Raw genomic sequence first — 26,562 nt, 5'->3', positions numbered from 1 at the left:
AAATAGGTTGGATTTCTGTGAATAAATATTTTCTTGAGGGACAATGAAGTTAACAACAGATTTCAAGAAATAACCCTGCTCCAAATAGAATTTAGATTATCTGAAGTGTGTCACAGGCAGGTAGTTGGTAGCATTGTTCATTTTGCACTCTAAGATGCTTTGTCCAGTCCCCAACAACTTCGCTGTTACGTAGAATTCACCATCTCCAGTTTCAGCTTCAGACTGACTCAGTCTATTCGTTTGAGGAACAGAGGAAAGGGAATTGTATTTTAAATCAGTAAGCTAAAGCAGTAGGTTTTGCTTGTTAAGGTACGTTTTTTTGTCCTTTCCCCTAACAAGCTGGGACACCTTCCACGTACAGAGCCTGGAATCCGGCTGAGCGCTGTCCCACACCCAGAGTGTGCGCGTGTATCCCCAGTGAAAATCCGCCCGTACCTGATCAAACTACAAAAAAATGCAATTTGCAGACGCTCAGTGCCACCTCTGGATAATTCATTACCTACATCCCTCAAAGATTTAATCTGTATTAAAAGCAATCTGCAATTAAAGGCTTCAGGGGCCTAGCAGGACTTCTCTTACAATTGTTCCTAGTAGCTGCCGTGGGCCATCGGCTGTCCAACCTCCATGTAGTGAGTGGTCCATGGAGAGGGCGACAGGCTTTTACTCCTAGTCCATTACGTATACGTCAGATGGTCCACGCTGATGAACTGTCTGTCTATCAGCTTGATAACATTCTTGAAGGGATTTTTCATATTCTGCATTTGCTTTTTAAGGAAAATCAAACAAACTAGGGAACATCACACAGAAATGAGGCATTTGACTTATGAAGTTGGTGTCACAAAAATAAGAAATGTCAGATTAAAGGTTGGAAGTGCAGCAGTAATTCAGTACTTGAGCCTATGAATGACGATATTTTCTTCAATGATGTGAGCACAGGCTACTGTTTACATGCCATGGCACTTTCTGTCTTCTGAGCCTGTAGCTTTGCAGTCCTAAGGTTCCTGAACATGGCTTTCTGTGCAGCGGTGTATGCACTAGCGTTTTATCTCCAGTGCCAGACTTTCAGTCACAGCAAACACAACTATAATGAAGAAAATGCCGGTCTCAATGTTTATGTCTCTAAGACTGCCCAGAGAATATACTTTGCATAAGTAAATATGCATTTTTAAGACTGCCCACCCAAGTGGCAAAAACCTGAGGTTAATCTGAGGCTGGCAGAACTTGCAGTCAATCTCATTTTCCAAGTTTATAGATTAGTCTTCAGCAGATAGAAAGGGAAAGATGGGAAGGGAAAAATAGCTGATTTTTCCCAAAATGGATAGATTATTACTCACAGGAGGAAATTAATCTAATTTTGTGTTTCAGTTGTTTTTTTTTTTTCCTAAGAGACAAGAGAACAGCTTTTCATCTTTCAGGAAAGATTGTACTGATTCTTTCTGAAGTTTGTTGTCTGAATCAGATAGGAAACATGTGGCTGCTTCAGGTTCTGATTTAATCTCAGATGATGATCTCATTAGTCATTGACTCTCCAACACGTGGTACCTAATTCAATCACAGCACTTCAGAGACCCTGCAATTTGTTTAGTATCCTCTGAGGAAACATTTTCTTCCCAAAGTAATCCTTGTTTAAAGAACATTCCTACAGTATTCTGTAGAATGCTTAGAACAGTTACCTAGTTGTACATTTTTATTTTAGATAAACGAAAACAAAATCACTCTAAGTCAAAGAAAAGTTGAGAATTTGAATGTCAGCCTCGTCAGATCCCATAATGAACTCAATATATTTTGGAAGCATCAAAATGGGAGAAACAACTTCTACTCCTGACAGATATCAAAGTGTTGTGTTTTCAGAATTTCCATCATGAGCTATTTTGACAGAGGCTTCAAAAGAAGTGAAAATTAGAACATAAAAAAATCTGAGAATATTTCCTCTTTCGTTTTGTAGAAATTACTGCTCAGAGTAATGAGCCTTTAACTCTACTGACACTCTAGGTGTTACAAGGAGTTTAAAATCATGAAACGCTTCATAAGGGAGCAACAACATTCTATACAACACTGGCAGCTTGTCTTCTCGTTATAGTTTTTTTTTTAGAGAAGATGCTGCATTCTTTAAAATGTTTTTTTAGTGTCATCTTAATGGGAGGCAAAGTCTGTTCTTTAATTAGAATTTTACAGTGGTGAATTACAAAATACATGGGCAGACTATCAAGAGTCTAATAAAACTAAATGAAGATACTATATTTTCTCTGTATGAAACCCAGCAGCCTTTGCTCTGGCAAAACTTCCATCAATACATTATTATTGTCTAGGACAGGTTTGTAATAATAAGATCTGCAAGTAACTTACTTCCAAATGCTGTCTTCCAACTGGGTAAAACATTATCTCTCTTTCTCCCTCTCTCTCTCTCTCCATCTATAATGGACTTTAGATATTTTCACTGAGTACATAATGAAATTTTCCTGTAATGCCTCTGCACAGAAGCACTACAAGTTTTGCCTGCAAGAAGGTGTAGAAACACATTTGGATATGCCTAAATCATGGCAGGACAGGTATAGAGGAAGAAACCTCAACCTTCAACCTTCAGAAGGATTGAGCCTTCAACCATCAAGTGCTGGAGAGGCCACCAGAGGGGCCCAGGGGTGGCAGCAGCAGCGCTGCTCCAAGGAGACTCAAAGAAAACTATGCAGAAAGAGAGGGAGACCTTTGTCCCTGGAGATTAAGATCTGTTGATACAACATCTGCACCTGGTGTGAAACAGTTCAAAGACTTAAAAAAAGCTATGTCCAAGTATTCACATACGGCTACTTGCTGTTCTAAGTACTGTACGGTCTTTAGCTGAGTGCCTAGCAAAGCTGAGTTGTAGGAGCAGAAACAAACCCTCCTCCCCTTCTCATTCCATTGACACCAGTTGACTCTGGTCCAGTTCAGAGCAGATCGATAGGGCTAGTCCGGCGACTGTAGTAGGCTAGCCATGCTGGATGCCCTTCAGCTGCATCCTCATCAAGTTCCTTGCAGATGGGCAGGAGAGCATTGTTCATCACCTAAGGAATCCACCATGCTGAAAGGAATCTGATCCCACCACTGAAGTCACCTTTCCGCCTTCTGTGACTGCAGAGCGGTGCTAACTGCAGAGGATCGACTGGGATCAACCCCCTCTGGCAAAGCTCTCGGGGAGATGTGCTCTGCTCTTTATTTTTCACAGCACATAAACCGAGCATCGGAAGGTCACCCTGCTGATGTTTTGCCAGATATGCAATATACCTTTATTTGCAGTTAAAGCAGTGCTTAAAGAAGAAGAGCTTCTTGTCACTAAAACAGCGAGTGCTAGCGAGCGTGTTCCTTCTCATTCTCATTCAGGCACAGGGATGTGTTTGTCCCTTCACCTTCGAATGTGTAGGTCAGCATGCAAATGGACATGAGCAAAAAGATTGGCCGACCGGTGGATAAAATGGTGCTATCAAGATAAGCATATGGAAGAAATGCCATAGCCAGCCAGCTTCCAATTATACTGTAAAGCCTCACCTTCAAGGGGACGCACAAGCACATCCCTCATGCATAACATGACACACAGTACTGACTCATCAGTCATTTTTTAAGGTGGTCAATAAGCAATTTATTTTATTGCATTGATATTGAAATCCAAAGTAAACACTGTGGATTGTAGGGTTTGCTTTTATTTCCAACAGTGTAGCTATAGAGTAAAAAGAACCGGTTCTTTCCCTCTGCCACAGCCCCATCCTAATGTCTACTACACGTGCACTGCTCTCCAGCCAAATATCAGCTTAAAGGATGTTCTGCCCCAGTAACAGAATCTAGGAAAAAGTTTACCTTCTCTAGTGTGAATTCTGTTACTTAAGGACTTCAGGAGAGAATCAGAGCAGCAGAAGGTCTGGTGGCCTTTGAAATAGGGGTGTCTTTTATATCTAACAGAGTTCAAAGGCTTACAAAAAGCTATGTGCAGGGTCTGCACAAGATACGTGCTGTTCTCTTTTCTTCTAGGCATACTTGAATCTTCACATGGCTCTTTCATGTTACCTAATGTCTTCAAGATATCTTAAATACACTGCTGTCTTTCTCTTACAAACCATTAATAGTAATGTCCCTTGCAGGCACATAAAAAGAAAGTTTTTTTTAAAAAAAAGTCTTGCCCTGTGTAACTCAGCAAAAACTAGAATGTTCACTCATCAAAACCACATTGTGAGACTCAGCACAGCCTCGCAAAACCTTTCTTATATTTACCAACACAAAATAGCAAGTCCGAAACTGTTGGGGAAAAAAAAGTAAAACCAGGGAAATACTAAAATATTATACCCTCTTTTCCCTGCACTCAGGCACTGAGACATGGGATGTTCTGTTAATAAAGAGGTAGACAAGTGCTGTGTGGCTTAAATGCCAGGAGTCAAGGCGTGGATAGCTCTAAGTAGGTCGTGGGTGGTGGAGGACACACGCCCCAGCACGAGGAGTTTTATGCAGTAAAACCCCAGTGTCCCTAACGCGGCTCCTCAGACTGCAACGCTGCTGCAGCTCTCCTGCACCACTTGTTTAAGATGCTAATGCTGAGAGAGCAAAGCAGCCCCAGGTCTCACAACCTGATACAGCAGTTTATACTCACGTTACCGCCAGCAACAAAATGCACAAGAACCAAGTGCCGAGCAGAAAAGAAAGAAGACACCACTGCCTGTCCCCTTATGGCTTCCTCTACATACTGGTTTCATTCTGGAGAGCGAGGCAGGAAGATAAAGTCTTGTCTCATAAATTATTGAGATTGGATGTCTAAACTTTGATATTTTATTTTGACTTCTGAACACGTTCAAACGTTCACAGAAACATAAATTAAAGCCAATTTCTAATCCAGAAGTTGCTCTAAACTGGGAAATGAAACTTTTTGTTATGATGTTAAAAACAGATAATTCTTAAACTGTTTTACATTTTGAAAAACAGGATGATCACAACTGTTCATCCTCACAATCGGTTATGGGTTTGCTGAACTGAAATGTTTGACAAAATCACAGCCATATGGGAGGCAGCGCTCTCAGAACAGTTTCACCCACTGCGGATTGCTGCATCAAGCCATCAAATGTCAGGCAAGCAGAAAACAGTAAATCATCACGCCACATGTTTTTTCCTCATTGTTTACAAACAATGCCTTAGTGCCTCCAGCGTTATCAGTGGGTCAGCTCCAAAGAAAATGTTCACAGCAGCTGAAGTTCCCGGCTCTGCTGCGTCAGCTCTTGGGGGTTCAGCGTCACCTTTAGCGGCCTGAGAAAGTGCCTCTGTGACACAGCGTTCTCTCTGGATTAATGTAATTTTTCTCTTTTTTAGTGACAACTGCCACTGAAAAGTAAAAAGCAAAACAGACATACGTGATTTCCTGGCTGGATGGCAGCACGGAAGCGAATGGGATTTTGCTGGAAGAGAACACAGCATCTGTGCATTAACGGTTTTAAATGCCAGATTCCCTATCGGGTTCGGATCTCTACATTTTCCTGGTGGCAGCAGAGCCATATTTTAAAACTCCAGAGGAAAAAAAGAGACGTTTTCAGATGAGACCATCATTGAAATTGTCCACTGACCATGCTGTATGGTGCCTATCACAAGTATCTTGGACTCAGTCCAGTGCCCTTGCAGTCAAGGGATCCCTTCTACTGACTGCAATGGTCTTTGACAGGGGTTAAGTCAGTGCCACCTGCAAAATGACATTGATGCCACAACTTCTAGGTTTCCTTTGCTAAGCAAGGTTCCCTGCTCACTGCTGAATATCTGACCAGAGCAAACACCGCATGCACACACCAAACAGCAAACAATCGATGAGAAGAAGATGACACGACCCCCAAGGAGACCGTTTTCCTTGCTGACAAACAGGAATCACCCAGGGAAATGTCGAACATCACTTGATGCTTGTGTAGCTTGAGTAGTAGATGGTGATTTAGGAATGCTGCTGATACAGAGACACAAATCTGATGACACAGGAAATTAGCATCCGTTCGTCTCCCCCTCCCTCTTCAGAAGAATTTACTAAATATAGCTCACCCTTTAAATATTTAAGGATATCTGCAGAATGTTGTTGTTTTTGAAATGGTTCTTTCCTGACTGGATTTTCCTCATCAGGCTTAGTAATCAAGTTGTTTTATTTGGAATGGGTGATTATCAATTGAGTAATTAATTATTCAGAGTACATTAATAAATGAAAGTCAAAGTATGCCAGTATGATTAAAAAAATGACAATATACAACAATTTGGGTTCTAAATTGTGCAGTAAGGTCAAAATGTGTCCGTGTTTTGCACATTTAATAGAATTGCCTCCATCATCAAAGTCCTGTACAAACACTGACTAATCCTCACGGTCCATTTATGAGCTGGAAAATATATTTTATCACCATTTCATAGAAGGGAAATGAGACAGTCAAATTACATTAAACTGCAAAGCTACCCAGAAACTAAGTGGTAGGACTGAGATAGAACAGCTCCAAGTTCTAAACTCTAAATTTATGCTATAAATACTTTATAGTATATTTCTTCACTGCATTTATAATTCTTTGCTGAATTGAACATATGAAAAACGATTCTTTTATGTATACAGAGATTAATTTGTGCAGTATTTTTCTGTGTCACATCAATAATAGGGTTTAAAAAGTGTAAACTTGGTATGAACAACAAACAAGAAGCCAGGTAAGAATCCCCTACGCACCCGTGGTGGCGACGTCACCAGTGAAAGCCCCCGCTACCCTTGGCCTCCCTGCTACTGGTAATGGGAAAGGCTGGCCAGAAATCACAGGGCTGCCTGCTTCCATCACCCCTCTGACTGCACACTGGATACAACCTTAATAAATGCTTATTCAGCATAATGAGGTTCTAATTAACGATGGCTAAAACAGTAATCACGTCTTCATTTTCTCTAACTGCCATTCCCCGAGCTCCCAGAGTCAGAGCAAGGCAGAGGCTGACACGCGGAGGAAAAGGGCATTTCCTCGCCCAGGGCCTTCCCGGCCTGTGTGAGGCCTACTGCCTCGCAGTGGAAAACCACAGAAGAGAAACTGAAGAAAATCTTAAAATCTTTCATTTACACAAACGATATATAGCAATTCCATAAAAAGGCTCAATTTCATACAATTCTCTCTCCTGGTTTTACAGCTCCCAGCGCGACCATTCTCTTTAAGGGAAGGCAGGATTCTCCGGTCACTATTTGTTTCCCTGTATTTTCTTCTCTCACCGTTACCACTGACATCGGTTTTTACAGACTGTGCCGATCTCCTCCCTCACTCGGGCCCTAACAAAACAAACCCCACAGTAATTTACACAAGATTTGCTGCAAGACTTCCCACAGACTGCACTGAGACCTGCCATGTCCTGTTTCCCTGTTGATTGCCAGGGTCGTAGAGTTGGAATTTTTACAAGGCCAGAGATCCAAAAGGCAGGAAAACTACACATATAGAGACTCTTGGAACTTCTTCAAATATTTGTTAATTAAAATCGTTAAATGTAAAAAGAATTAAGTTCCTGTTGTACCAGGAGGACCTGTCCTTACCGAGACCTCATAGCTAGCAAAGTTTAAATGCTTTATTGTTCTGCAACTCACATAAATGCAGACTCCTCTCTTTGGCACATCCTTAATTTCTGTCAAACTAAAAGAATTCTAACGTTTTTCTGTCAGAGAGCTGGAGTAAAATTTGAAGAAAGCTTAAAAAAACCTCTACTGTTGACTCATTTCACTCATTCCTAGGCAGATCTGAAAGAAGGAAGGCATGAAAAGCAACATCATGAGCCCAAAAATTATCCTCGATTCTTGAAAGGCACACAGCAAATTAAACTGGGGGATCAGTATTAAGGTAATGGAAATCATTGGGTCTATGCACTTAAAAGATTAAGAAGGTGACTTCCCACTGAGACTTGAGAACACAGGTGCACATAATTTTAAATATCTGCATTTTTAACCTTTTAAATTTGCTAGCAAAGCAAGGAAGTTGTTGAGGAACTGCAATAAACACGGCAATTCAATCAGCTTCTTCCAGACCGTACCTCACAACTTTCCAGTTCTTTAACCCAACAGTCCTGTTCTCTTCTCTTTCCCCTAGGAATTGCAAGAGGACCTGTGTAATACAGCTGAAGCCAACTTTTTAATAGCAATCTGGAAAAGGATTCAATTTTTAAAAATCTGTATCAGTTTCTGTACAATTTTTAAATACAGGGCTCCTCAATCAATGGGTGGTAACATAGTTTTTTTAAAGTTTCTAAAGCATATCAGAGATGAACAGAGATTTCAAGGTGTTACTTTTGCCTGCTTCAGTTAAGTGACTTCAGGCTGACTCTCAGACCTACAGACTCTTAAAACAATTATAACCTCATAATGCAAATACTCTGAATTTCATTAAAAATCAAAACACCACTTGACTGCGAAGCAACAAGCACATTTTATGCATAAGCTAACTCCATCTCCTAAGGCTCTGAAAAAATAGTAATTGTACCTCATCATAGCTACCCCCAGAAAGATAACCTTGCCATCGATTTCCCCCTGCCCTCCAATTACAGGCGAACCACCGTGATGTTTACATCTTACTTACGACAACGAGAGCCAGTTGCGGAGGAGGGCCACCACGCTGACAGCCGCTCTGTACACATCACAAATATTACAACAAATGCTTATAAAGCAGACATGCCAATTAAAACCCTGATCCACAGCCCACTGAAATGAAAGCAAGCGACACCACTTGTTTTCCCAATGCAGCCTTATAACTCAATTTATCTTCAGATTTGTTCTGGCAACAGACCGGCTAGCTGCCACCCACAAAATATTGCCAGGTTGAATCTCGGTAAAAAAGATGTGAAACTCTCACTCCAAGTCCTTGGTTTTTTTCAAGCCTCAATTTTTGTAACATTTTCCGTGTGGAAAATCTTTATTCCATCCCCTTCAGAGCACAGCTCACCCTGCGCGTAGCCACCAGCCTTCTTCCTCGCAGGTTCTGGCTGCTTGAGTACCTCCACCTGATTTTACACTATTTACGCTAGCGCTGTCAAATTCTTGATTGATGCCAAGGTTTTACAGCTTAATTTTAAGGCACTCAACAGCTGTGCTCAGATATATCTGAAAGATGCTCCATGCCATCCATATGTTCTCAATCGTCTGAGGTCAATCTGGCAGCTCGCTCAGCCCGCCTGAGGTACGGCCGTAATTCTTTGGAATCAGGGCCTTCAACAACTCTGCTTTTCCTGATTCTTGTGCAAACCACTCGATCTGTCTTGGCATTTACCCTAAAGACATTTTTATTTGCTGTTAGTTTTGACTGTTCTTGGAAATACGCTTCAAGTGAAATACTGTTATTGTAAAACACCTTAAGAACCAGGTTTAGGTCTAGAAAAACTATGTTAATTTGATCATATTAATCTTTTTCACTAGCACATCTGGCAATGACACTTCGATAATTAGCACTGATCTAAATAATACAGCAGTTAAATCTACAGACCAGTTAATTTTTACTTCAAAATAAAGGAGTGCTCAGTTCTGTTTTCCTATCAGCATTTCACCACCCCATTAAAGAAGAAAATATTTCCTGTTTTACAAAGGACCTTAGCAAAATTTAATTTATAGCAATCATATTCAAATAGCTGAAGGCTTTTTTCCCCTCTAAATATTTTAAGTTAGACATAGTGGAGCAGTTAAGATTTTTATTAGGTTTTGATCTTGCATTTTGTGAAGATTGGAGGAATTATTTTTTACTGAGATGGATTTCCCAGGTTATCAACTGCCTACTGCACTCTAACATAGGGAAAGGTATTCCTGAGAAAAATAAGGAGATTAAAAATATAGCAATAAAGGTGCCAGAGCTTACACAAATAATGTCCATTACAATTCACAGTGGGCTAATGAAAAGCCATTGTGCAACATGTGGAAAGCACGCTGTGACATTAGGAACTGCCAGAGAGCATGATGGCAGAAACAACCGCAAAGCCGCTCTCCGGGGAATACTTGCACACTCTGTTCTTAAACCTCACTGGTGCGTACAAATTTTTGAGAAAAGCTCTAAGTCATTCATTTTGTATAGCCGGTGTTAAAAATCTGCCATTTATAAGTCAGCATCAATAAAAAGCAAAACTAAATGCCTGAGATAGCCCCAAAATAAACAGAGTCGAGGTTTATGTTTGTATCCCAGACTGGCTAAGGACTATTTCCAGGCTAATTGCCTTAGGTCACTTTATTACACATTTTTCTACCGGTAAGGTTTTCCACATACAAGGGACTGACTCTTTTGAGCGACCAAATCATCACAAGTTTGATATAATTCGGAAACTAGCTTACCACCAATGACTCCTAAAAGCACATTACATTATACAGCATCTCCAGACACCAGTCACACGTTTGCCCTCACCAGTCGTCCTTTCTGCCCTCAGATCTGTCACAGGTGTGAACGCTCTGAGAAAACATTTGGCTGTAGGTTGAGCAAACCACAGGAGTACGTGGACCCAACGCATTCCTGCACTTTGATGCTGCTCTCCTCTACTGAATGGGTGCAAGCGGAACAGGAGAAAGAAAATCTGTGATGGGAAGTATTAGATGGAGAAAAGAAAATCACTAACACTAGGAGGAAAGAAGAAGAAAATGTATGTATGGAAAGAATAAAGAGATAAATAGATTAAAAGAAAGAAAATAAAAACCGCATAAAATCCAGCAATAACAGAGAGGAAAATAAACAGCTGCAACATTCCTGCTGCCCTTGCAAAGAACGTTCCCAAGGACGCCCTGCTTTGGTGTCCCACATAATGTGTCCCTGAAAATAATGAAGGTCACTGGCATATTATAGGAAGTAGCCAGCAATGAGTAGCCCATTACAGCCACCCAGAAATGATCAATTTGTTGATCCTTGTTAACCAAAACCAGAAAACAACACGGTAAGGGAATGGGCTACATCTTGCTCCCCAAGGCTTTCATTCCCCCGCTGCTTCCTCGCCCCGGCGACACGCAGAGGACGCTCGTGTAGGCAGGGCATAATGACTGACAAAGAACTGCTTCTTGCACAAACAACATTAATGACTGATTTCCTGGGAGCTGCATTAGCAGGGTTTTATAAGTCAAGTTTTAAAACTGAGGACGGCATTAAAAAAAGTGACAAATGCCACTCGGTCACGTCCATGTTGTCACACTTACTGAGGCCTCTGGAGAGGGTGTCAAAGAAATAAGGTGAATTTCTTTTTTTGCTTAATTTGTGTCAATTGATTTCCTATTTTTAATTAATAATTCTAATTATGATGCAGCAAATTTACCCAACAGACACAACTAGTTTAATCAGCATGTATTGATTGGAACAGTAGAATTATCCCAATGTTCCTGACACCATTGATTTTCTGTTGCGCGACTGTAAGAAAACACAAGCTGGACTGCCTCTGTTGTCAGCTCGCCGCGCCGATGATCCCGAAGCTAGGAATTGGCACTCCTGACCTCAGAAACAAAAACACAGACATTATCTACTACTTCAGCACTTCAGAGATGGGATCTGGTGATCAAGTTACGACACAAATAAGGGGGGTTAGTCAAAGCAAGGAAAATAAAGCTGGTAGACACTGATTTGAAGAAGAAAGCAAATGGTAAGACAGCAGTTAGAAAAGTCTTTGTAAAACTGAGCTAAATCATTTGCTTTAACTTCCCAATGTGTACTCATTTTGGAGAGCTCCCAAACCTCTACATTTTAAGCATATGCTTAAATATCTGTGGTATGCACTTCAGTACTTCTTTGAAACCGAGTCCTGCATTTTTCCCTATTTTTTCTCAATAGCTCACCTACAAAGGTGCTCATAGGAGCAGCAGTGAATAAGCCATTGACACCTGTTCACATACCACCAGTGCTCACTCTAATGTCACCATACAACTGTCCCCATCAGCATCCCACCATTGCTGGCTCCAGTAGTGCGCTAGGGGTGACAAAGAAAAGGGAGAACATGGCGAAGGCGCAGCGTGACCCAAGCTACTACTTAGCCCTTCTGCTAGAGCCACTGAGACCTCTTGCAATTCTCTCTCTGCTCATCAAGCTCCAAATTCTGCAGAAATGATGCAAAAAGCTGCCTACAGTGGCACAAAGAATATTTCACCATTTGCAATTTGAATGCTCCAGCTTTGGAAGTGTGCAAATGCTTTGCAGTGAGCCTGCTCTCCAGTGTGCCCCACACACCCCACCAGGGACCTCCGCCCCGCCGAACAATGTCAGGGCGCAAAGGCACGGCCCGTCAAACGCAACGGAATGAGCAGCCCTGGTTTACTGGTGTGGAGCAAATAATAGTTCTCACCTATGAGTGCCTCATTTGTAGTAACGAAATCAAAAGCCTCAGAATCCAGAGGAAAACGGCAACTTCTTCCCAGCAGCACAGAACGTGCACGTATAGTGACACTGTAACCAAAATGAGTTTGAACTAAACCTCTGGAACCAAGCTGTTCCCAGGTTTGTACACAAATATGCAATGAGATCTGAATGCTGAGGCAAATGCCGTTACTAAACGGAAAAGAAAAAACAATGTGGGTGCTACTGCCTGAATGCAACGGGAAGGCAGGGACATGTCACATCGTTCACCGTGAGGAACTCAGGTCAAGCGTTCTCTTGCCTGGAGTGGACGGGGGAACAGCCTGGGACTGGAACCAGGTTTTTTAGAGAGATGAGAAATGGAAAGCATGATTTTTAATCTGCTTGTTTCATTGCAGAGCTAATCATCATCTCGCAGAGGATAATTTACCGAGTTTCCCCTTATTTGGTTTTTCACAATAGTTCACAACGCAAGCAGATTTAGCAGAAAAGCTGCTGAGGTAGTGGTGAAATCACCAGTAATAGAAAAAATACAATTTTTTCTGTAGTGGTTAATTCATATTAAACATTTTCTGTTTGTGCTTACTCAAACTATAACGTGTCAGTAATAACCATGCGATTATACTAGTTAGCTTTTTGGCTAAAATATTTGGAACAGTAGAACTGATAGATAATAACAGTGAGAGCTATTTGTTCCCTGCCAAACCTGCAGTAAGGCATGCCTGCCTGCAGAGTGATGTCTTTTTAAGCACACAGAAAGATAAGCAGTACACATCATACACTTTGAATAACGAGAAAGATTTCCTATGGCCAGCATTTCAGAAGTGGAAACAGACTGTGGTTTGATACAAACCATATCTATTTATGTAAAATGGGATTTTAATTGAAGCTACTTATCCCTGTGATATAAACGAGGCAATGAAAAATGATTGATGCTCTCTGGTAATTATTGTTATAACACCTTGCAAACTACAACAAAAAAGTCTTTCATGTACATAATGGCTGTTTAAATTTTAATAAGAGACAGAACTGCACTTCAGTAGGCAAAATATTAATGCTACATTTTGTGCCATATTTATATTTAAATACAAACAATATTTAACTGAAAAATCAGAATACATGAGGAATGCTGGGTGGATTTATTTAAGTGATAAATAGGTCTGTTCTGGAAACAGACAAAAGAAAGTAAAAAATGCATTAGCTAGTTATTTTTCGTGGTGGGAAAGCACAAGCATGACACAGCATAAACTCATTGTCTCCCCAAGTATAAAAAGTGCAGTAAGTAGGATGCAAATATATACAGTCTCATAGTACTCACTGTTGCTGCTTCTTTATTGCTACCTAACAGCAAAGGTTAAGAGTGCAAAACCAGTTTCTGTTTGTTATTATACAGAATGAACGGCAATATAAATTCTTAATAATTGTTATACCTATGGGGGAACTAAAGCAATGCGGTTCATTTCAATGAAATGAAGGTTGGGCACTAAAGCCTTTCTTCTCTTCCTCTCCAGCCACGGAACAACGCCCCAGCAGAACGTGAAAACACAGCGGTTCTCTCCATCATGGCTATATCAGACTTTCCGGAAAACCGAGCAGCCAATCCAGCTCAAAGCGGCAGTTAGAGAGTACAAGACTTGAACAGTGCAGAGACACCAAAGCAACGGCCCTGTTACAGATAAGTCTTCTAAAGACAGACAAAACCGCAGAGAAGAGTCTGTCTATACGATCAGCTACTGCGTCATTTGTCAGAAAAGAAATGTCTAGGCTATCTTGAAAAAAATGCCAGGAAGTTGCTTGTAACAGAGGACTGTATTGAATAAAAGACCAAAGCAATCAAGACCTTCTGCGGTTATAATCTCATTTGTGCATTGACAGTGTTTCAGTCAATAGACTGTTATACACTGGCCAAGAGTTGTATTGCAAAAATGTTTGGGCCATCATATCAAATTTCATAGCTGATGCCCTGCAAGGTCAGAGAGTGGAATCATTATTCTTAATAGCGTGATTGATGAAGCCATAAATCCAGCAAAACCAAATTCTACTTTGGTGTCTCCTATAAAGAAAAATGAAAAAAAAAATCCAATTCGTATGTATCATCATTTCTCGCAACCAGATCACATTGCATCAGAAAAATCAGTGGCCTTCTCTGCATATAAAGCATGATCTCACTTTTATTGCAATCAACCGCAAGTTCTCACTCTCTCTCAGGGAAGCAGGGGAGAATGAAGGGGAACGGCCAGGTTTTGCAGGGGTTGGTTCATAATTCCACGCAATTCCAGATGCACGTTAGCACATCCTGGATGTTGCTATTGGACCAAGCAAATGCAAAAGCAGAAGAGGAAGCTTAGCTTATTCTCCCCCGTTTTACCAGCTGCAGCTCAATCTGTGCAGCGAGAGCTTTGCAGCCTATATGTTTAACAGGTACCTGCATGGAGGTGGGGTCAGCGCGGCACGCAGCACGGGTCAGACTCTGTCCCTCAGGGATGTCACTCCCAAAGATGTGTTTTCTTTGTGGAGCCTCCCAGTGCACCTGAATCAAGTATCAGAAACTGAACGAAAGCCTCAAATCACGGCATTTGGTTTGGGTTTGTGTTATAAACCTACCGCATTGAGGAATAACGGAGAGAGCAGTGCTGTTGGCCAGGGAACAGGAGTTGCTGGTCTTCAACTACAACAGGAACTCATTGCTCTGCACATTTCTGTAGCGCATTGCAGGCTTCAGCGTATAATTGAACTGTCTGGCTTTTGAGTCCTGTTGCATTGTAAATGCAATATTAATGAACCATACTGAGCTTCCCTAAACAATCACAGGGATACAAACTTAAAACCCCAAACCCTAACTGTCCTAACCCAGCTTTATTTAGCCACCAAAATAGAGGGAAAATACCAGAAGTAGAAGACATTAACAAATTGTGAGACATGGATCAAGGGCATTTTTCATAAATCCCCGATTTGATCAGTTCAATATACATCCCTCTTATACACCAGTAATCACCTGGATAGGGGGTTTAGCAACTAACTCTAATTATAGAGATGTTGAGCAGTGATTTTTTTGAAAGTGAGAGTTAAGCTGAGGAGAGCTGCTTGACTAGAAGCCAGTGTGCTCAATCAATTAAACCATCAGAAGAATCAGACCGAGGGGGGACTGTGTATGCGAGGCTGATCATTAGTACAACTGAACTGTCACCTCAGCGTAGGCTGGAACGTGGCCGCAGAAGCAGATTGATGGATGAATTTTGCTCAGCAGAGAGAAGCCCACAGTGAATTGCTGATAAGATCTCAAAATAAATCTTGCAATATTACAAGGCAAGGTGGAACGGCAGCCTCTGCAGCCTTGCTGTGGCTCACAAGCTAAGCAGGTCCTCCTGTCTCCGTAGCCTCAGGGGCTCTCCTGGTCTGAAAGAAGTTCTTCTCTCCATGTTTCTGGGATGTTTGCACAGTGCTAGTGAGGTGTTATACAGCAGCTCATGAAAACTGGGAGTGAGTTAACAAGCCCAGAAAGATTTGGATGAGTTTGTGTGACTCAAAGATGCTGATTTCAGCTGTAACTTCTTTTTCTAGAAGACAACTTAATGTCTGCCAATTAGAGGAAAGGGAGACTCCGACTGGAACCACTGCAATCCCAGGCAAAAAGGCAATGGAGGGATGGAAGGGTTATAAGGATTAAGCTGTCTGACCAGTTGGTTTCTGGGTTCATAGAGGCTGTGATAACTATTGACCTGCAGAGTACATAAAAAGAGGAGATGGATGTCAGACAGCTCACTAATAAAGGTTTCTTCACTGTGTTTAGCTATTTAAGTCCTCGGTGTACAGGGACATTTTGGTTCAGGCCCCTTCAGTAGACAAGCGACAAAGAAACCACCACTCCTCTTGGCACACATAGCCAAACCCTGAAGAGAGAGTGGAAAATTCATTGTGAATTCCATAGGTGCCCACAAAGTCCTAAGAAAGAGGAGGTCTGGACTGCTGTCATCATCCTCTGGCTTGCAAGCTAATGTCATGTGGCCCTGGCATCAAAAATTGGTGTATAATTCATGAGAAGATATGTGAACTTCCTTCATTCCTCACTTCGAAAGGAAGTCTGTGTTATAAGAGGCACTAGGCTCGTTCCCCACTGTTACATAACCAAGGGAACGGCCTTACAAACGATTATAAAAATCTTCATTTAACTCCTGTGGGAGCTCAAAGACTCACAGATCCACACTATTCTGAAAAGGCATGAGCTGAGAGAGTTGAGATGTCTCTTTTTGTCATTTTCCTGCACACAGATGTTTATTGGAATAGGACATCCAAACGGGGAGATTTTTTTCCCCCACAGCTGTGTCCTAGATAAGATTTACACCGGATTATTTCTGCCCGGCACGGACAAAGCTCCCACATGCCCCTTAACAGTACAGTGCATTCCAATTAAAACTGTGGGCAGTGAGTTGCCTTTTTATAGTGTGTAAAATCCATAACCCAAAGCCATTTATACAGCTGCCCACCAAACCTCACACCCCTTTAAAGGCATGGCAAGATCTGCCCCAAACCATTGTACTATTACTGTTCCGAGAGTTTTCAGTATTGGTGATAGATGGCCAGCCTGAGAGCAGGAGGAAGAGCATCTCTTAACTTATCCACGACGCTGGAGATGACACAAGGAGTACAAGAATAAAAGTCCTCACATTTATGTGTCTCCCTTAGGGAGCATCCTAAGCTGCAAGGAAAGAGAATGGTTTGTGGCATGCAGATGCACAGGGCTGCAAAGCCCAATGTAAATCTCACAAAATAAATTAAAATCTTTCCACTGACCTAAGCTGGCTCTCTGTTATAACCAAAACATTGAACTGAATTCAGATGCAGGAAAATGAGATGCCAATTTTTTTTCTGGAAATCATGCTGGACTCCCTTCTGCTCTTCTGGGGTCTTAAAGCATTTGCGCCTCCTCTCATGCTGCCCTCTCGCCTCTGAGGGATGCCTCATCCGCAGAAAAGGCATCGCATTTGTTCTTCATCACTTCTCTCCTCAGAAATTCTCCGATGCCGCAGCAGATGAGAAACCTGGCAGCGGGGAGGCAGCAGGTGTGCCGAAGGCTGCTCTCATCATCCCTCACGCCAACCACTCTGCCTCACGAGTTATAACTGCATCGGCAAACCACACAGGGTACGGGCCGATCTTGGCACGTGACAGCCCAGAACTCTTGACCGTATCACGCTGTTAGGCCAGCACGAAACAGTGTTTCCTCAAATCATGTCCAGGTGCCACACAAGGGTTAGCAGGGCCTGGGGACTAATCCCAGTAGGAAGGTGGGATGCAGCCAGTTTCTCTGAGTGAATGCTAGATTTGAGCTGGATGGACATGGCCAAGGCTGTGCCAGTTAACCCTGGGGTCAGAAAATCACCTGGCCCAGTGTCGTACCTACTGGTTCCTTGGATCCCTTTGTTCAGCAAACCCTAACTGGCACCTCTCGCCTTGTCCCCAGACCTTCCCGTTCCCCGAGTCTAGGTTAGCCACGCGACTACAACAAGCACAAGCCTTGATCCTATCGAGACAAATTCCACCATTCCTCTCTAAATGTTAAAACAATTCCTCAGATGGTTTAGATCACCGTAGGAATGCTGGGTCCTCATCAATACTTGCCACTCTGCCACGTCACCTGTCGTTCACAAATTTTATCTGCAGCGATTTTATATTTACTTCTAGATCATTAATGTAAATATTGATAGGGGTGAGTCGAATACCAGAAGCCCACCAAAATACATTTGATTATTATTCCGCATTGAGAGCTGCTTTTTGAGATCTGTTCTTTAGCTCATATTAAGGTTTTGATGCATGTTATTGATACTTGTATAGCGCTAATGTTTTATTCAGAATATCCTTCAGAACTGAATCAAACACATTACAAAAATTCATTATATTTGCACAGCTACCCTTATTAAACTAGCAACCAAATCTGTGATCTCATCAAAGAAGGAAATCAGGTTTGTGTAGAACGACCAATTTCCTGTGAAAATCTAACCCTCATTTTAATTCCTATCTCTTAATATTTCATTGATTGAATCCAGTGACCACCCTAATTTATTGTTTTTCCTCCTGGAGTTAACGTCTTGTCCAAAATCTGCTCAGGATTGTGAAAACACACAAGGTGTCATTTGTTTTTTATTAAAGACATTTTCCAAAATTAGAGGGCACTCCAGAGGAAGAAGTCTGAGAACTTGCGACAGAGGCATCCAGAACAGTGGCTTAGTTGCTGGGCTGGCACATCAAGAAAGCCCAGGGGGAAGAAGGAATATCTGAGTCATCCTCCAAACTCTCCCTTTGCCAAGCACAAACCAGGGAGCAATAGGGAATTGCTCACACGCTGCTTCAGCACCGGCGGAGACTAATTTCCAGTTGCGTATGGTCACACAGCGTCCTGCTCCACAGCGGGGCCGGTGGGGAGGGACAGGCAGAGCCCCCGGCTCCCAGGGCCGGGCAGGAGTTAACGGTGTAGCTTACCGATGTCTGAATTAGCAGCAAAGTCGCTATGGCTTTTTTCTCTAGCTCACTCACCCTCCATCCCTTTTTCACAATATGATTAAGATGTAAGCTGCTTAGATTCATTTTTAATATCTCCTGACCAAAAGTGGAAGCTTAAATATCATGTAAGAAATGACTGATATCAAAGAGAGAGAAGGAAGAACAAATAGTTTAATTTGCTTCTTGACTTTCTTGGCTTGGGATTTTGAAGCAGATGTTCATGTGAAAACACACAAAAAAAAAAAACGCACCTTCACTGGAAAAGCCCAGTCAGCAGGGAGTCAAACAGGAGGATGTGTGATGTTTCACATGTTCACTTTAAGGCATAACCCGAGAGAAACGGCCCATTGCAGCAAATACCACCAACCTTCCACACCGCTTGCCAGCAAGAACCTTCCCGTCCTCCCGAACTGGTTCCAAGGCAGGCAGTGCGTTAAACTGCCTGGAAAGAGCGAACCACCTCGCCTCACTATTGCCCAGGAATAGAACTGGCAGGAACACAGGCACAGGCTGAGAGCTTTCAAAGGTAATCCCACCCTGTTCCCTTCAACCATGGAATTGTCACAGATGGACATTCTCATTGATCCTAGCATTTTATATGGCTTTATGACTTTTAAAATGCTCTTTATATATTTAGTCTCCACTTCTTCTACAAGAACCTCGGGAAGACCTCCAGAAAGACTTGCCGACTGTGATGGAGATGGAAGAGGAAGGGGAAGTAGACTATGAATACTAACATGTAAAAAGACTTAAGGTTTGGATATAAATCTGGGATGCTTGATCCCACAGCAAGACGGCTCTTGAACTCATACCGTGTCAAAGCCTCTTCACGTAAGCATGGCCAGAGATCCAGACCACACATGCCTGAGTTACACACGTGCATATAACACATCCTCATGGATTCCACAGGGACATTGCCAAACAGTTCTCTCTCTGGCTGTATTTCTGTGGATGACAAAATGTGGGGTGGGGACTTCCGTATCTCCTAGGCTTCAGGTATCCCTCGTGTGGCTATGTCCTTGGACCTCAGAGAGGTCTAGGCACAGCAATTGCACTGTGAAACACCTCTTCCGTGCTCACCTCTAAATATGTTCTGGCTTATATGGGAAATGAAAACAGTTTAAAACCTCTCTCAGTGCTCAGCCTTCTGTTGGGAGGTCAGAATTCGCTAGGCATTAACTGACCATAAGCTGAGTGCAAAACCTGGCCCTTCACACAAAGGGATATTTTTGGCATCGGGCCCAGGTAAGAATTAAAACCCAATTGCCTGAATTTAATCAGTTGGTATTAGTTGGCAGTGCAAGAAGTCTTTATGCGGGTATTTATTTGTCCCAGCAATACCAAGAATATTGGAATTTATATCCAGGAGATAAGAGAGCACCTTGTCACTCAGGCACAGCTAACAAGGGAATCGCTGTTCGGAAGAGACATGTAAATGCCAAATTCTTACTCTGGTTATTATTGTAAATTCCATTTTTACAACCTCTCATTTTTAAGATGGTCTCTTAATTGATTTTTAATTACACTTTTCAATGACATTTAACTCCACGTGCTTTGTAAATATACCCACACATATGACAAAATACATTAAAGGAGCAAACACCGACACAGTAGAAGTACTGTCGTCACAGACTGCGCTAAGGAGAAGTTCTAGTGCTCTCATTAGGTGTTTGGCATAAGGAAGCGAGATCAGATTTGTCCTGGGTGTAAGCGGGTGCAGTTACACCACAGGCAGCTGATGCCAGCCAAGTTGGTCTTCAGAGAATTAACGATGCGCATCACCGACCCATCAGGACAGAGGTGCTCGACTCCTTCCCGGCAGCCGTCGAGATGTAACAGGAAGGTACGTAAAACAGTCACGGCAGGGTCACCGGCTCAACCGGCCAGAGCGATTCAAAGCAACTCCTAATCCACCCCAGCACAAACCAGCTGGGGAGTCAACGGCTGCTGAAAACAATGTACGATAACATTTTTCACTTATAGAGTGTGTGTTACTTATTACAAGGGGCAAAACACAATGCCAAAGTATTATTTAAACCATAAAACCCACAGAGATTCTTTAACAAATGAGTCACAGCTATCTAACTTGTAGATCAAGACAGCACACCCAACCTTAGGAAAGATAAGTGAGAAAAATTGAGTGATAACTTCCAAGTCTGAGCCCTGAGAGATTACCCAGTTGAAATCAGGCCAGGACATACTGACCAAGCACTGGTTTAACATAAAGTTCCACAAGGTCTTTAGAGGTCAGAAGAAGTCAGGACATCTCCTTTCCCTCAGCAACGCAACGATAGAGAAAAGCAGAAGGCAATGCATCTCGCGTCTCCAGTGCGGTGCTCGGAGGCGTCACACAGCACAGCCTGAGCACGGGGCAGGACCGCAGCACACGCTGCAGCATTAAAAGACACAGCACTATAAATTGCATCCATCCAGCTGCCTAAAACACCGCTTTGAGATGGGTTTAAAAAGTTAACTCGGTTAAAAGTAACAAATGGCAAAATCCTGGGAAGCCTGAAGCACTGTATGAAACTACTCAATTCCTTTGAGTTTCTGGCTCAGCATCCCTCAGGTTTGGGGCTCAAAGGATTACATGCCATTCAGGAGAGAAACCATGCACAGGGAAAGGCTGGAACCAGCACCCTCACATCCCACCACTCAAGGCTCCCTACATTAGATTTGTTGGAAACCACTCACTGTTGGAGATGCTGATCCCACCAGTCTCTGCCAGTGTGGTGCTGTGCTCCCCCGGCCCTTCAGAGGCAGCCCTTTCTGGCACGGAATGGGGAGAAAAAGGGAGGAGATGAAAGGAAGGAAGGAAAGGAGACATGGGAGGGTAAAAGAAGGGAAAGGGAGCATCTGTAACCGAACTCTTCCAAAAGCTCCTTACACACACACACACTGAGCATACATGGGGCCCGTGGGTGACAGCTCTGCACGGCTCCTGACCAGCTCCAGGTCTGGCGTGAAGAAGCTGTTCCACACACACAGGTTCACGCGAGGGCTCCGGAGCAGGCAGGCACCCAGTTTTGCAGGCTGTCCTTAAACTGCAGGCACAGGCAGCTGGAAATTTCAACAACTCTGCACTACAAAAATTATTTTCCTCTTTCTCTTCCATTGACAATGCCTCTTTTTATTGAAAAAAATACGATTTCTGACTGAAAAATTCTATTTTTTTTAATAATAAGTCACTATTTTTCTGCCAAAAGTGATTTTTTTTCCCAAAAATCCAATTCCCCATGGAAAGAACACTATGACAAAATTTGTAAATGAGTGTTATTGACAAATTTTATGGAAAATCAAAACTATAACTTGAAAATTTCCACTTCCTGTGCAGTTTTTAAAGACTCAGGAGGATAACAACAGGTGAAGGCCTGCACGCTTTTCACTCAATTTGTATTTGCTTCCAATTCACATGTACCTTTTCCACGGACAGGATGTCACACTGTTATTAGCAAGACTGCAATTTCATTAACGGTTACAGAAGCACTGGAAAACACTGGCAAAACAGAATTTAGTATTTATCCAATTCCCAAGCTGAACAATTACGGCAGAGGCGTAGTGCTTTTGTGGTGGAAGGACCTGATTGCTTTACGTTGTAGAACCCATAAAAACCACAGGACTGGGGAATGGCTGTATTGATCTTGGGTAAGATTCGCTCCTGTGCAGAGATCCAGCACAAGCCAGTATATCACCGAAATCTGAAGCCCCATACTGGGGAATAAAGTGGCACGCAAATCACGCATTATTGTTACAGTAATGCTTTGTTCCTAAATATCGCTACTCTGGAGAACACTACAAAATGCTTTCGGAGAGAAGGAAATTCATCCCCATCCTGCAAACGGGGAGACGGAGGCAATGGCAGGAGAAGGGCCTTGCCCAAGGTCACCCAGCAGGGAAGCAGAAGAGCTGGGCTGCATCCAGATGCCGGAGCAGAGATCCGTCCTCTGCCCATCGCCCTCCTACCCGGTACAAACATGCAGTCCATGACAGCTTTTGCCCCACAGAATCTCTTCTCTGAAAGGCCTCCAGTAAAGTGGGCTTGCACAATGGGGGCTGAGTGTTCATCACAAACCGCATTCATTAATTCATGCCATTTAATTGAATTTCATTGAAACTTGATTTAATTAGGTGTGTGTACGTTCTGCATAGATGACTAACGCTTTTTTAATTTTTTTTCCTGTGGATATGTATTTTACATGCTCTTTTTTTCTTTCAGCAGCAGCTTTTGCTCACCTGCACTTCTTCCTCTGGGATCTGAGGAGCAGAATATAGCTAGCATCCCTTTCCACCCTTTAACGAAACTGGGGTTCGGATTACTGTCATAACGTGAAGACTGGTAAAACATCTTTGCTGACAGCTTTAAAACTTCCAAAACACAGAAATCAAGCAAAAATGAACTGGAAATCTCAGAGGCAGATTTCAGTAGGCAGCAACACACACTCGATTCATTAACTCACTCTGGGAAAATGCAAGCGCTGCATTGCATGTGTCCCAAACCCTTCGGAGCAAGGAAGGTGTTTGTTAACAGGCTTTTGGGGGAAAACCCAAACCAAGTTGCAGTGCATGCTGCACTTCTGTGTCTCAGCAAAAGCTGGTTGTAAAATAGAATAAACTGTGGATATACTTTAGGGAAGAACAAGTAGAGTTTAAGATCAATCCATTCCTGAACTGGTGCTGATGCTGAAAATAGCAATGGGAAAACAATCCTGCTAAGGTTTCTTGCACCAAGGATAAGAATCCTTCCCTCATCACAAGTTGGCCCTCTTGTTTTCTGGGGAAGTGAGTACATCATTGCGCTGGGGATCCAACAATCCTTTGTTGTTTCTTTTTAAGTAAACATATATGCACCTCTGCATATGAATGGTTACTTAATTTTATTTGGCCATAAAGTGCTCAGGTGGCCATTTAAACTTGTAATTCCTTACCTAATTGTACAGGAATGTTCACGTACAAATTGCAATTATAAGTGCACACTTATTGCGCGTGTATAATCTTTGTTTTACCATTCTTAATTGTGAAAACAAAAAAAAAGTATCAAAACACAAGTGGACTGTTGGATTCTGTTTTGCAAAGTGCCTGCTCTGAGGCTGAACACTAATAAAGATACCAGCCCAAGAAAATTCAGCTTGGTGCTGTGAACAGTTCAAGCAAGCTAATGCAGACCCAACCTTGCTTTCCCAGTCCTTGCACATTCAGAATCCCACTGGTTCCCATTTTACTGTGCGCGTGGCCACAAGACAAACTGAACAGCAAACCTTTGAAAGGATTTTGGAATTCAGGTTGGCCTAACAGCAGGGAATAGTGAGAAACCCACTTCTCTTCAGACGGATGAAGTGACAGGAATGCAAGGTAGACTGAAAATAATCAATTTGTCATGACCACTAAAAGTGAGCTGAAGCTTATGTTTTCATTTCTGATACCTGAACTGGCAAAGCACTTCAGAAGCTGACATTTATTGATCATGTAGGCTCAAAACAATACTGGTGAAGTTCAGAGCCCATGCAGGCAAAAGACAAGCATTAACAATAGGAAAGTTCCTAAAATTTTGACAGCAGAAAACAATGAGAAATAAATTCCATTTACAGACTTGGCATGTGTATGCAAATCATATAGCCACTTTGACCAGCAAGAAAGGGTTGGGATTTTGCTATTCCATGGCTTTTTCTTACCTGTCAGATCACCATTTTGAGATGCAGAGTGGATGTTGTGCCTGTTAATGTCACTGGCCTCAATCATCCCATCCTTAATCAAGCAGAAATCCCTGCGGCTTTGCCCAGACAAGAATTACAGACTTAGTTATAGGTCTTCTGGCGCAAATTCCACCCCTGCCGCCTCCCTGCCACAATAAAACTCCTAAACCCCTTTGGATCATTACTTCTACAACTTGCCAGAGGGCATGGGAGTGCAGCATTTATGGGCCTGCTTTCTGTTTTTATCAAGACTTGAGGCTTCATCCAGTGACTGTACTGGCCAACACACAGCGAGAGCAATACCCTACACCAGACGCGGGGCTGGCAGGGATTACCTGACCCAGGACAAATCACTCACTCCACCAACTCTGCCCCTATGCGAAACGACAACTCGCTGGTCCTTGTTCAGCCATTGCCAGTATGTCCTTTTTTAGAACACATAAATAATTTTCCTTTATGGTGTAAAAAGGTTAGCAGGACTGTTTATTCTAACCTCTGGAATATGTATTCAATTCTTAATTTGCATCTATGTCTTTTAATTATATCAATAGTGGTGTCTGTCTTTGTAGTGGTAATTGGAAACTGATATAAAATCAAGACACACCAGAAATCATTAAGCATTGAAGTGACTGGAGTTGTTTTTCACAGCATTTATCAACTCACTGCTTGTTTTTCAGAATTAAATTTCCAGCCCAATTCTCTTTTTAACATACAATATTAGGTGAAAATATTAAATATGTTCAATGGCAGACGATGGCTATTTATCAGACAAGCACAATAAAAGCCACATCCCGCTAAATCCTCAGCCTGCAATTCACCAAACTACATAACTCAGCGTTAGATGGGAAGGAACACACCTCTGGGAGATTTTGTGCAGAAAGAATCTTTTAAAAATTGCCATAGCCTGGATGTGAACATATGGGAGACCGATGCAAAGAAACCCATGTTGCTGACGGTGTCCCTCACAGTACACGAAGGAAGGAGTACACGCAGCGAGAGAGGAGGGGAGGATGCAGATAATTCTGTTCCAAGCACAGATAATGTGAGCTCTCCAGACAGACATACTAGTTGAATTTGTTTCTTAAAATGAGATTATTTGTAGGCAAACATATACACAAATGAGATTACGTGTAGGTGGAGAAGGGAAGGAGACCAAAACTGCTTTCCAGGAGGGGCCAGCCGTCATTTTCAAGAAGAGGCAATAGGAAAAAGAGGGTAGGGCGACTGCATTTTTCAGGGACTTGGCCAAAAGAGCAGCACTGTGCCAGAATGATAAGTCTGCGATTGCACTGGAGAAAAGGAGATCCAGACGGCACCTGAGACCACGGGTTCTGAGCCAGAGGGCAGCTTGCACATTCATGTGTGTGTAAAGAGGCGCAGACATTAACAGACATGAAAAGTCTTCTCAAAAGAGAAAGAGAAGGAAAAGGAGCAATCCAGGCAAAAGCAAAAGTAGCTCCTGAATGGCACCAACAGCTTCTGATTTAGGAAATGCCTCTAAGGGGAAGGGTGTAAGTCGAAGATAATATCTATTTCTCCATCTATCTACACACACATACACCTTCACAACCACAGATAACTGAAGATAGACAGCCATGAGTGCAACAAACACACAGCGGCGTGCATGCAGACACGTACATGCATATATAAAGACACATAAACATAGAGGCTATAAAAATGTGTATTACATATATATCCAGAAATAACGACTGGTGAGGTGCGTTCGTAGGTGCAAGCGAGGGCTGCTTTCAGGATGGGGCTTCAGCCCCCAGGGTGGTCCATGGGAGCTGCTGCGCATCAAAACCGATCGGGACAGCTGAAATCATTCTCCATGGAAATCCATGCAAACATTTTGATAGTGGCAAATGCCGTACATCATTAGAGTTCTTTACTCAAGGTGCACGTCATGCTTTGTTTATCATCTTTCAATAGGCAATAATAATCAAATAATAAATGGGGAAAAATACGGGTTTTGTTGTCTTTGTTCAAATTTCTCAGCGTGAGAGAGCAACATGTGTCTAATTTTTTGTATATCCTTGAACAGCCTGAAATGACAGATTGCCCATAATCTGTTAGAAAATCTCAGTGCCAGA

At 42.4% G+C, this 26,562-nt stretch overlaps 1 protein-coding gene across 1 annotated transcript in view; it reads right to left on the bottom strand.

The window, feature by feature from the left end:
• MEGF11 (multiple EGF like domains 11) overlaps window positions 1-26,562 on the bottom strand; it is a 203,768-nt gene that overhangs the window by 104,178 nt on the left and 73,028 nt on the right. Inside the window, exon 6 of the mRNA XM_086756994.1 lies at window positions 21,474-21,548. Coding sequence (XP_086613120.1) covers window positions 21,474-21,548 — 75 coding nt within the window. The remainder of the gene's footprint in view (window positions 1-21,473; window positions 21,549-26,562) is intronic.

This window comes from Chlamydotis macqueenii, chromosome 12 (genome assembly GCF_036417535.1).
Source record: "Chlamydotis macqueenii isolate bChlMac1 chromosome 12, bChlMac1.mat, whole genome shotgun sequence".
NCBI classification, from domain to species: domain Eukaryota; kingdom Metazoa; phylum Chordata; class Aves; order Otidiformes; family Otididae; genus Chlamydotis; species Chlamydotis macqueenii.
The sequence above is the reverse complement of the archived record's forward strand: the minus strand, read 5'-3'. Positions and strand labels throughout refer to the sequence as shown.